This window comes from Sinocyclocheilus grahami, unplaced genomic scaffold (assembly GCF_001515645.1).
Source record: "Sinocyclocheilus grahami isolate Dianchi unplaced genomic scaffold, SAMN03320097.WGS_v1.1 scaffold97.1, whole genome shotgun sequence".
NCBI classification, from domain to species: domain Eukaryota; kingdom Metazoa; phylum Chordata; class Actinopteri; order Cypriniformes; family Cyprinidae; genus Sinocyclocheilus; species Sinocyclocheilus grahami.
The window spans coordinates 1,135,437-1,148,437 of NW_015505276.1; the positions used below are offsets into that span (position 1 = coordinate 1,135,437).

Here is a 13,001-nt window from a genome sequence, read left to right on the forward strand (position 1 = left end):
CCCGCCGGCCGTTCCTCACTCTAGGCCTCCGGCCTCCACTCACTCAAGCCTGCCGGCCATTCCTCACTCTAGGCTTCCACCCTCCGCTCACTCTAGCCCGCCGTGTGTGACGCTGTGTGTTTTATTGTGAAAGCGAAACTACTTTGTTTGGCCTTCCAAAAGAGGACGATATCCGCTTCGTCATGCCTGGAGCTGATCTGTGCTGCTCGCTGAGGAAATACATCAACTTTCACCGTGGATGAAGCAGAGTCCAGCCCACCTCAGCTCACTCTATCCCGGTCCGTTAAATAGTTGAGAAAGAGAACGCATGTTGTGTAACAGTATATTGGTGCGTGGATGTGTTATGTGTTATTGGTGCGTGGACACTGGATGTGTTATTTTACATTTGATTACTTTAATTTCTGTAGTATTTCTTACCTGAATAAAAACTTACTTAACCTGAAAAACTTAGTTTCATAGCTCTGTTTGTTCCATTGCATTTATTTGTGCTGTTGTTTGCCATTTTTTTTTATTTGTTCTTATTTTATTACTGACTTTTTACTTTTACTTTTTTATGAAAATAAAACTTTGCGTTGAAGCAAAGTAGATTTTTGTTTGTATATGCTGTCAATTATAGTTCTTAGAAAGAAAATCGAAATTGGCAAAAATCGATATCGGCAGATCACACCAACGAAAAATCGGAAATTGGAATCGGCCAAGAAAATTGCATTCGGTGCATCTCTAATTCAAACGCGAGTTTTGAGCAGTGTAGAGTAGCGCTTGTTGTTTGTCATTTCTCCGATCACAAATGCAGACATGGTTTTTACATGAGCTTTGTAAAAATCAACGCGTTTCAGAAAGGCGGGGCATAGAGGAGAAACAATAATGTACAGTATGTGGAAAATAATGTGTTCTTTGAACCTTAAACCACATAAACGCATTTCATTACACCAAATACACAAAATAATGTTATTTTTTAGTAACATTATATGACCCCTTTAATGCTAATTTAAGCATCAGAAACCACATTTATGGGACATTTCATGTCAGATTTTGTTGCTGAGATGAGTTTGGCAATACGTTTTTGAGATTTCAGGATTTCCCCAATCATTGAGGTTGGACTTGGTCCTGGGTGTCCAAAATAGCTGCCAAATATGGCTGCCGAGAGAATAGACTTTCCTTGACAGGGACTTCCTTGGCCTTCCAGAATACCTAATTTAGGCTAAAATATATGGCAGGATCACGTGTTCTTCATGGACTGCATGAAATTTCATGAAATTTTCCAATTATCCAAGATGGTAAACAGCTTTAGAAAACATCAATAATGAAGTAAATTTTCATTGGCGATTTAAAAGATTTCACTCAATATGTATTTGTACTACATGTAGTGTTTAGAGTTTAAAGGGGTCATATGATTGTGCTTTAAATTTTTCCTTTGTCTTTGGAGTGTTACAAGCTGTTTGTGCATACATAAGATCTATAAAGTTGCAAAGACTAAAGTCTCAAACCCAAAGAGATATTCTTTATAAAAGTTAAGACACATCCACGATTCCTAAAATGCCTCGTGTAAACACGTTGATGAACTTCACAACAAACACTGTTTTTTTTCTCTGTTTATTAAAGTGAAGCTGCTTTGAAATCTGAATCTGTATTGTATAAAGCACTATATAAATAAATGTGCCTCGACTTGAATATCGACTCTTTATCTTAGCTACATGCTAACATCAGGATCAACTATGATAAATAGATGAGTCTCTGGTGTGGTTCATATGAGGAGGGCTATTAACGCAGTACACAGGAATGTCAGCTAATCCTGCCGTCAATGAAGAGCATCTCAAATCAGTCACTTAAGGATTGGATTTCGATTCAGCGGCAGACAACAAGTCAGCTCTGGGTTTTAAGATACAAAAGCCATTGTATCAACTCTAAACTCAGCTCTGTACATAATTCAGACAGGAATGTGCTGACACTGCTCATACAACTTACCATTTTGATGGGCTTCTGCCGGAGCTCAGCCTCTGTCACGGGGGCATTCTGGTCTTTGGGTGCCAAACCCTTCCTGCCCAGGACCTGTAGGAGTGCTGGGATGTCTTTGGGGGGCCCCTCGGCCCCCGGGCTTCCACCCAGCAGAAGGCCATAAGTGCGACAGTAGAGCTCAGGGGACAGCAGGAGGCGCGTGACGGGAGGCTTCAGGTGCTCTTGCTCATACTGATCACAGTAGAACGGGTCTCGCAGCTCCACCGGAACATTCTCTGCAGGCGAAAGAGAGAGAGAGAGAGAGAGAGAGAGAGAAATAGGACGTGTTCAGAGTGAAATACTCATACACTGCATACTGTATATACTGTATAGTGTGTATTTTTTGTACTGTGTGTAGAACAATATGCAATGTCAAACATGCTAAACTCTATCATAAAAGTGCTGATTGGTCAGTCCAGTGTTCACACAAGCTAAAATACTCAAGGTAGTAGTAACCGTTATCACACAAAAGACATGTTCACTGAGATACTTGTTAACATCACTGCCCAGCACCTCTAGTGTACATGTTAAAGACTACAACTACTAGTGAAAGAATGGCATTCAAATTAATATTGCTTAATAAAATGAGGTTAATTAAAACAATTAAAACTATGAATAATAATAATGAATATTATGCATCATGAAACAATTGCTAAGAGCTTTGAAAAAGTCGAGTCCTTAATTTTTATTATTACAGTAACCCTTGTTTAAAAGTACTGAAGCACTTGAGGTTGTATTAATTATTAAGTATTGAACATTTATGTGACAATGGTTACATTTGTGAAAAGCATCTAGTTCTCTTTTTAAAAATCAATGTAATTTACTTTTTCTTTGTGACTTAATGACAAAAAATGTGTCACGAAAGACATCATGATTGTGGTTGATGATTATTTTGCTTCAAATTAATTAGCAATTGTCTGCAACTTTTCTGCATTTTTACAGGCCATTTCATGACAGACACAGATGTCACATTTTAAAAAAAATCCAGAAAAAAAACACATTATATAAAGGTTAGAAATTGATATGCATTTCAGTGAGAGAAATAAGTATTTCAGTCCTGTCACTTTAAGAAGAAGAATGGAAGAAATACAAAACAACCATCAATCGGCCTTGGTCTGGAGCTCCATGCAAGATCTCACCTCATGAGGTAAGGATGATCATGAGAAAGGTGAGGGATCAGCCCAGAACTACACGGGAGGAGCTTGTTAATGATCTTAAGGCAGTAGGGACCACAGTCACCAAGCAAAACACTGGTAACACACTACGCCGCAATGGACTGAAATCCTGCAGCACCCGCAAGGTCCCCCTGCTCAAGAAGGCACATGTACAGGTCCGTTTAAAGTTTGCCAAAGAACATCTAAATGATTCAGAGAAGGCTTGGGAGAAAGTGCTGTGGTCAGATGTGACCAAAATTGAGCTCTTTGGCATTAACTCGACTCGCCATGTATGGAGGGAGAGAAATGCTGACTATGACCCCAAGAGCACGATCCCTACAGTCAAGAACGGAGGTGGAAACGTTATGCTTTGGGGCTGTTTTTCTGCTAAGGGTACAGGACGACTTCACCACATGGAGGGGCAAATGGACAGGGCCATGTACTGTAAAATCTTGGATGAGAACACTGAATATGGGTCATGGATAGGGATGGGTACCGAGAACCGGTATTTTTTTGGACCGGTACGTAATTGGGTCAATACTGGAATACCGATAAGCTTCAGGACAAACGATACGGTTATCGATACTTGCGTTGTTTTATCTCTGTATACTTCAATGTTAATGACGAATTAGAAGCTGTTGGTTGTCATTTTCCTTCACTGAATGATGTGGCCGACGTTTGCTCGACGTGCGTGTGATATCCATGCGCATGTGCGGTGTGTGTTTGCATGCAATCAGTCATCGCGGCAAGAGTGAAACATTTGAAAGTGTGGGCTCACGTTACAAAACTAGGCGACACCAGTGTCAGATGCAATATATGCAGTAGTGTAATAGTAAACAAAGGAGGCTACACTAGTAATATAATGAAACATTTACTAATAAAATACAACATCTACCTCAAGCAATGCGCTGTATTATGTCTCGCGGCTCCAGCTTCAACTGAAACTCGCGAGACACATTCACATCAAATGTTGATTCGGTAGAGTTACACTCATGAGACTTATTCGCAGTCACAAAAGTACATTATTTCCGCATGCTTTAAAGCCTTGCCGGTTAAACGTTTCATTTGCGTGCTGTTCCAACATGTGCTTATTCAGAGCACGTACACCCGAAGCGTGCGTACACTAAAAGGCCGGTCAAACAGCACTTGATTACTTTGTTATCGTCTGATTGCGCTAATACTGTCAAAAACACACAAGATTTACATATAAACAATTATGTCTAAAGTGAAAGTAAACAGTTGAGAGAAAAACAGATGCGTGCAGCTCTTAAAGCGGCAGTACTAAACATGCTGCCGCTTGTCATTAAAGGGATAGTTCACCCAAAAATTTTAAGTTAAACGTTTCATTTGCGTGCTGTTCCAACATGTGCTTATTCAGAGCACGTACACCCGAAGCGTGCGTACACTAAAAGGCCGGTCAAACAGCACTTGATTACTTCGTTATCGTCTGATTGCGCTAATACTGTCAAAAACACACAAGATTTACATATAAACAATTATGTCTAAAGTGAAAGTAAACAGTTGAGAGAAAAACAGATGCGTGCAGCTCTTAAAGCGGCAGTACTAAACATGCTGCCGCTTGTCATTAAAGGGATAGTTCACCCAAAAATTTTAATTCTGTCATTATTTACTCAGTCATGTTGTACCAAACATGTATTAATTTTTATTTATTCTTGTGCTGAACACAAAAGAAGATATTTTGAAGAATGTGGGTAACCAAACAGTTGCTGGTCCCCACTGACTTTAATAGTAGGAAAAAAAATATGAAAGTCAATGGGGACCAGCAACTGTTTAGTTTCCCACATTCTTCTAAATAACTTGTGTTTAACAGAAGAAATAAACTCATTCAGGTTTAAAACAACTTGAGAGTGAGTAAATGATGACACAATTTTCATTTTTGGGTGAACTATTCCTTTAATGTTAATAAAATAAAACACAGAGAAAAATAACTCACTGCTCTTGACTGAAGAACTTTAATACAGTTGCTAATGTTCAGCAGTAATAAAATAATTTTTTCAAATTTTCAACAACTTTTCACTTCATATCTTTTTGCAGTATCGGTATCGATAAAACGTAAACAATACCCATCCCTAGTCATGGATGGGTCTTCCTTTATGACAATGACCCGAAACATACCACCAAGGCAACAAAGGAGTGATTCAAGAAGAAACACATTAAGGTCATGGAGTGGCCTAGCCAGTCTCCAGACCTCAATCCTATAGATAATCTGTGGAGGGAGCTGAAACTTCGAGTTGCCAAACGACAGCCAAGAAACCTTAAGGATTTAGAGAGGAACTGTAAAGAGGACTGGATCAAAATCCCTCCTGAGATGTGTGCAAACCTGGTGACCATCTACAAAAAACGTCTTACCTCTGTGCTTGCCAACAAGGGTTTCTGCACCAAGTACTAAGTCATATTTTGCTTGGGGATCAAATACTTTTTTCACTCACTGAAATGCAAATCAATTTCTAACCTTTATATAATGTGTTTTTTCTGGATTTTTTGGTTGGTATTCTGTCTCTATACATTAAAATAAACCTAGCATAAAAATTACAGACCCTTCATTTCTTTGTAAATGGGCAAACTTACAAAATCAGCAGGGGATCAAATAAATACTTTCCCCACTGTGTATATATATATATACACTGTATATACACACAAAAAACATACATATACACACACACACAACTCTATACATGAACTGTACTATAAATTAATGAATTGAACTATAAATTGTTCTTGAGATATTATATTTTTTCCCCCTGGGTCCAGCTTTAAAAAAAAAGTCCTTCAAAGTTTGTCCTGATGCCATTTATTGTAATTGAAATGTAAAATTGTTGCATTTAATACACAGGATAGCGTGCCTTTGTCACATGTTGCACACTTTGGCACATAAAGTAGGTAAACCAGTAGTGCATGTAGAAATCAGCACCATTAATGTTATTAGACGCAGTAGGTCTGAGTGACAATAGAATGATGAAAAAACAGTGACATATGTAATCTTTATGCTTATTAAGCCAAAATAGTCTATGTGTCATGAGGGCAAACCTGACTAACATTCATTTTTGACTGCTACCCTGATATCGCTTTGCATGCGACTTTATCAACATCTCAGGTATTTACATGACCTGGGGGTTTTAAAATAGTATAATCTGTATAACATCTCTTGCTTTTTATAATGATTTTATGATCAACTTGATTAACTAACTATGATCAAATGATTGGGGTCTGCAACATTCTTCAAAATGTTTTTAAAAGAAGTCTCTTCTGCTCACCAAGGCTGTATTTATTTGATCAAAATACAGTAAAACAGCAATATTGTGAAATATTTGAGCAATATCTGAGCAAAACGGTTTTATATTTGAATATATTTTAAAATGGAATTTACTCCTGTGATGCAAAGCTGAATTTTCAAGCATCTCCATTACTCCAGTTTTCAGTCTCACATTCAGAAATCACTCTAATATTCTGATATTCTTCTCAAGAAACATTTCTGATTATCATCAACATTGAAAACAGTTGCTACTTCATATTTTTGTGGAAACCATAATACATTTTCCAGGATTCAGGAGATTTATTTAAAACAGATTTTTTTTTGTAACATAATAAATAGGGATGCACCGAATGTTCGGCAACCAAAATTATTTGGCCGAAAATAGCAAAAAAAGCTCTTTCGGTGTTCGGCCGACTAAGCGAAAAGACCGAATAAATTGTACCGAACAATGACGTGATGCGATTAAATAGAGGCGCGTGCTAATGCAGCAAACATGACTGCAGTGTGGAAACAGCTGTCCGAGAAAGACGCAAAAATCATTACAAGCACCGACAGCAAGAGACTAAGGAAGGGGTGATTGTTGCTGGTTACTGTATGATGATTAAAATCGCGAAATGCCCTTAAACAATTAAATAAACTGCAGAATGTTATGTTTTCTAATACACACAGGAATTGCATGTTCTACGAGCTTGCGGCGGTAGGGTTTAAAGTCCAAAGCACGAGGGAAATCTGCGCTGAAACGGTGTTACTCGTCAGCTGCTCAGTAACATTTTTATGAATTTTTACAAGGCATGTGACAATGCGATACGTGCAACAAATGCCAAATTCGTAATGAGTCATTTGTCAACAAAAAGAAGCACTGAGGTCTTCCTGCAGGTTTCTGCTAAAATAAAAGTTGAGAAAGAACAAGAACTCCGTCAACATTAATAAATGTTATTAATGTAATTTTACTTTTGCTTTGTAAAATAAAATTAAAAAAACGAAAATAATAGTTAAAACAGCTCTATCAAAACATTTATTGTAACATTTACACAGTGTTCAGACTAGGATCTATAATATTTTCTAATGATTTAAAAGAAGTCTCTTCTGCTTTTTACTAACTTATTAATTTGAAGTTAAGTTGTGTTTTATTGGTATAATGTCTGCTAGAATGCTAAAAAAAATTCAGTTAAGTAAATATTTTTAAATTGTTGTTTTGTAAATTATTTTTTTCTTTGAAAAGCAAGACAAAACAGTAAAAAGCACATTTTGGCTGTTTCATTTATGCAATGGTGAAAAAATTGGCAAAATGAGGGAAAAAACGTGAAAAAACGTATTTGGTATTCGGCCCAGTGTTTCATTTTGTTCGGCGTTGGCCAAGAATTTTCATTTCGGTGCATCCCTAATAATAAATGTTTTTACTGTCATTTTGATCAATTTAATGCATCCTTCTTGAATAAAAGTATCAATAAATTTTTTTTTTTAATCGTAATGACACATTAGTGTACATGTAAACACTCTCATTAACCTGGGAAGACATAAGAGAAAGACAAATCTAACAGAAGAAAACACAAGGCTAGCTATGAGGAAAAACAGACCCATTGTGTCCTACAGCCCAAATCATCTGATCGAGTGAGCAGAGCAAGGGTTCAACAAACCGTACACACACGAACATGCATGTCACCAGAAAACTAAAGACACACAGGAGTTGGAGCAGTAGAAGTGAGAGATGGTGCAGACACTCCTGGTTCAATTTCTGCTAATTGGCCGTTTGCTTCCACTCGCTGCCTCTCCAATAATCGGCTCTCTGGGCAACAATGACATCACTTTCCCCAGGGTGCACCACAGCTGAGCACACACCGGCACCCAGAGCCCGGTCTCAGAAAGCCACATACACTGGGACAGCTTCAAAAGGAAAGCCAAGTAGTTCAGGGCTGAGGTCTGTGGAGCCAATAAGAACCAGGTGTGCAATGCGTTTGATGTGCTGTACAATAGGAGGGAGATTCAACCTGCCTGTCTCTCTCTCTCTCTCTCGCTCTCTCACACAAACGCACTAGTGAGGCGACAAACACCAGCTAAATGTGAAACCTGAACCACATGGGCTGGGAAACAACGATCCACATACGTGGGGCACATAATAAATGATTCTTTTACACAGTCATGCTTTGTCAAGCCGATGGTTTGGATTTGAGTGCCTACACCTGTGAAAGCACAGAGAGACAGCTCCTAGGCTGGTGTTAGCCAATTTCTGTAAACAAGCACCAAACACACAAAACCTTATGAAACACAGACTTGAAACATACACCTCACACGCCCACCGTGAACTGGTTCTGCCACATTCAGGGCCGATCACAAATCCACAATGAGAACGGCACCTCTCCACCACTTCCATGTTTAACAAGCAGCCAGAAGCTGTGGGGCCAGTTCTAGGACGTCTTATGGCGGTTTTCCACTGCGTGGTACGACTCGGCTCGGCACGGCTCAGTACGGTACGGCACGGCACGGCTCGGTTTGCGTTTCCACTGCAGTTCAGTACCGCTTTAGAGTGGGCGGGATTATTCACATGTTGTTATAGTTGCGCCGCCTCTACTGCCGCGACTCCTGAAAAACTTTTTCATTCCGCGTCGCCCCATCAAGCTCTCGCTGGATCCCCTCCTCTGCTATCAACAAGAGGAACATCTGTACTTCCTCAACAGACAACGAAACAGCCACTTTTTGGTTGTTAAAAAAGGTGTGCTTGTTCAAAACGGTTGCGTTCGATCCTTTGCTGGCTGTGCTGATTTAAATCTAGCGGTTCTGTTGTGTTTGTGTCGCAAATTCAGTGATGCAGGTAGTGACGCAGGTAGTGAGCGATACCAGTTTATATACTGTTATTTGCATTTGATCTTGCATTTCGATCTATGTGTATGATCAGTAAACTAGACGATATCAACCTTATCACTCACAAAGCACATTTATGCTATGAATCATGTAATTGTACACCTTTCCACAGAGGTTCATGCCACCAGGAACACCAATTCATTGTGTGCTTGAAGTCAACATGAAACATTTCACTTCCATAATGCGACGTTCACTAAAGTTCAAAAGTTTGTGTCAGAAATGTTTCTTGAGCAGCAAATCAGCATATTAGAATGATTTCTGAAGGATCATGTGACACTGAAGACTGGAGTAATGATGCTGAAAATTCAGCTTTGCGTCACAGGAATTAATTACATTTTAAAATATATTCAAATTGAAGAGATTTTAAGCCGATGAAATGGAAGCGAAATAGAATTCGTGTTTCTGAGCATTGTCAGAGAGGCATGCGGACGTGAAGGCCATGCTCAAAGAGTATTGAACATTATTTTTGTCAATTTATATAGGCCTTCAATGCTTAAATGCACACACTTGTATGTGTCAAAATGCCTGTCTTTGCAAGTGTCCTCGTAAACACAGTAATTTAGTAGTAGTTTAAGTGAAATCAAACAGCTGAGAAAGAAAACGCATTTGTTTAAAAATGTATTGGATCCGGGCAGCTCTTAAAGTGACAGCAGCCTAATATTCCTGATGTCTGTCATTCATGTTAATCAAACAACAAGAGAGAAAATCTCTCACTGATCTTGACTAAATCACTTTTGTAACTTTAGAAGAAAAATATATTTAATTTACAGAGTAAAGAATATGCAGTGTTTTTATACATTTGATTGCTTTATACAATGCATGTAGCATTTCTTATTTATTTGTTGTAGTTTTTTGTTCCGTTGCTTGTAATTAGTTCCTTATTCTTATTTAATCACTGACTCTATACTTGTCTTCAGTGAGCTTGAGTTATTTGTTTTTCCTTTCATTTAGGCTAATATTAGTTTTTTGTGATATTGACGCTGGTGACAACAATTATGATTTTTTTTTTTATGGTATCAAAAATATTATGCATTTGCCAATGTGGCCTGTGACATCAGAAAAGGACAGTTGCTTCAAAGGCGGAGTAAGTTTTATGTGACATTTTGATAAAAGATTACAAGGACATACTAAATACATTTTAAACAAACAGCAAGCAAAAATAAACAATGATAATTTGTAAAATAAAGGGGGAAACAATACATTGCCCGCCAACTGGGTGACATACTGCTCAAACCCAGAATGCAAAGCAGGATGCAAAAGCCGCAGCGATGTGAGATGAGGGTGGCTGATAGAGGCTTAATTTCCCTGTAGGACTGGCAGTCGATGAATGACTGGTCTGTACTGCATGCACCTTCAGAGAAAAGATGGGAGAGTAATACCTGAAAATAGAGAGGGCGACGCTAAACTAGGGCAGAATTTAGTGGGACAAGAGCTGGATACGTGCACACACACACACACACACACACACAAGTGCTGGGGAAGCTAGATTGGAACTACAGCTCAAATTACAGGCTACTCACAAGTATTTAGATCAATATAATTTTTTCTGAAAGTTAAAACAAACCCAACCCGAAGGAGGTGACAAACCCACAGTAACTGAGTGTGTCTGATTATTCGCAAAGCTAGCTCAGTTGTAATGCTAAGCATTAAATAATATAACATATACTACAAAAAGTTTTTGAGGTCTGTACGATGTTTCAGAAAGTCATCTCTTATATTCAACTAAGGCTGCATTTATCTGACCGAAAATGCAGTAAACATAGCAATATTGCAAAATATTAATACATATTGACACAGTGTCACATGATTGCATGACAATAGTGTCACATGATCCTTCAGAAATTCAAGGCGCAGTGCAGCAAGTGACTTTCACATTAAATGTCAAACTGTTTTGGTGACTATGATTTTCTGTTGCATCATGCATGGTAGCTCCATCCCATTAAATCTCATTGGGCAAAACTACAGGAAAATATATATGTTCTGTCTGACTGTAATTGTGTCATGCCATTCAGCATTTTCACATTCAGAGTGAACAAACAAACTTGGTCAAGATATGGTTTAAAGGTTAGCTTCTTAATAGAAAAGGCACTCATATTTTGAATAACGAGCTAGCAAAACGCAGTTAAGTTAGTAATATCGCTACCTCTACTTTTGAATCTACAACCATATGGTTTACATGACCAATATCACATAAATGGAAGAAAGAATCAACGGTAAACACTCAATAAGGAGCCTGTCAGATGACAACACTATTATGACAGCAAACACCAACTCCGAATGTGTAAACATTACCCATATCACTCTGTTCTTCCTCGACGTACACGCTATCAGATTTGCTTTCATTCTCTCTCACACACACGCACAACAATTTCAGTCAATGAAGAGGTGGAAGGTTAAGAGATTCAGGAGGTCTGGCTCAATGGCAGCAGTGGACAGAAATGTGAAATCAATAAACTTAAGGAACCGATCGCTCTGAGCGTTACTCATTAAAATGGTTTGATTTTAGTCAGCTGAGCAGGACTCCGAAAGCAAACAGAGATTTTACATAGAAGTCTGTAGGAGACAACAGCAAATAGGATGTGGCGTCCCCACACCCACAGTTCAAGCGGTCAGCTGAGCTTTACACGCCTTTCACATCACAGCAAGTCTCCAAACACAGGCAGCTAAAGCCAGCAAAAGAACATTACACCGTTAGGATCTGTATCATGAGAGCACTGTTTCAAGTTTCCAATATAAAGCTGAATAGCTCCTTTACACTACAGAGAAGGGTCAGCCTCAGATTTGAAGAGGGTTGTCATGGGAACATTGAGCATTAAAGTCCATTTTTGTTTTAATTAAAGGCCAGCGGGCACAATCGGAGGACCACACAGATGTTTTATGACCGTCATGCTCTAGTCCACTGGCCTCTCGGGTCAGCAATAATCCATTTAATTTATGACAAAGCAGTTTCATCAACAAAATGTTATGTGCTTGACAAAATATTTAAATAAAAAGTAGGCTATATGCACCAATATCATGCAATAACCAGGTATATTACAAATAAGAATATATCTTATAACATCAAGATGAAAATTTATAAAATAAAAATAAAAATGTATGTATGTATGTATGTATGTATATATATATATATATATATCTATCGGCCGATAATCACTTTGGGATGATTGATCGGCGGTCTCTAAAAAGGCCGATCTCAAGCTGATGATGCTGCTGTGAGAGGTTTGGCATGACATGCAGCTGCACCCTCTCAGTCTCTGTCAGGCGCGGGTGAAATAATTATAATGCTGACGGTTAGGTACTCACGAGCGTTGCGTCTGCAGCACGAGCGTTGCGTCTGCAGCAGTGCAGATTGTTTCCACACCGAGTCTATTGCTGTGCTGCAAGCGCTGAATTAAAGTAACAGCGCATTGTTTCCAGTAAATATAAACATGGATTGACACGAAAATGTAGTAATTACACCATAAATGCAGATTATTAAAGTCTACTGTGTTTCACAGTCAACACATGTGGCTTTTTGGCTAGGTTTAAAGGGAAAGAGCACTTTTAGATAAACAAGGCAATAATAGATGGCACTCGTGGAGGTAGGAAAACAAAGTTCTTTATAAACCACATGATTGCTTGTAATAAAGATTTAAATGCAAAAGGAAAGGCAGAGCTGACTATTTCTATCAATGGTAAGTTTGTGATAACGTAAGAAAAGTAGTTTAAATGTTTTGCCA

General features: G+C 38.5%; 1 protein-coding gene across 3 annotated transcripts in view; it reads right to left on the bottom strand.

The window, feature by feature from the left end:
- LOC107587945 (calmodulin-regulated spectrin-associated protein 3-like) overlaps positions 1-13,001 on the bottom strand; it is a 42,994-nt gene that overhangs the window by 19,821 nt on the left and 10,172 nt on the right. For all 3 annotated transcript variants that reach the window (XM_016275917.1, XM_016275916.1, XM_016275915.1), the window contains exon 2: positions 1,966-2,231. In XM_016275917.1, the coding sequence (XP_016131403.1) occupies positions 1,966-2,231 (266 nt within the window). The remainder of the gene's footprint in view (positions 1-1,965; positions 2,232-13,001) is intronic.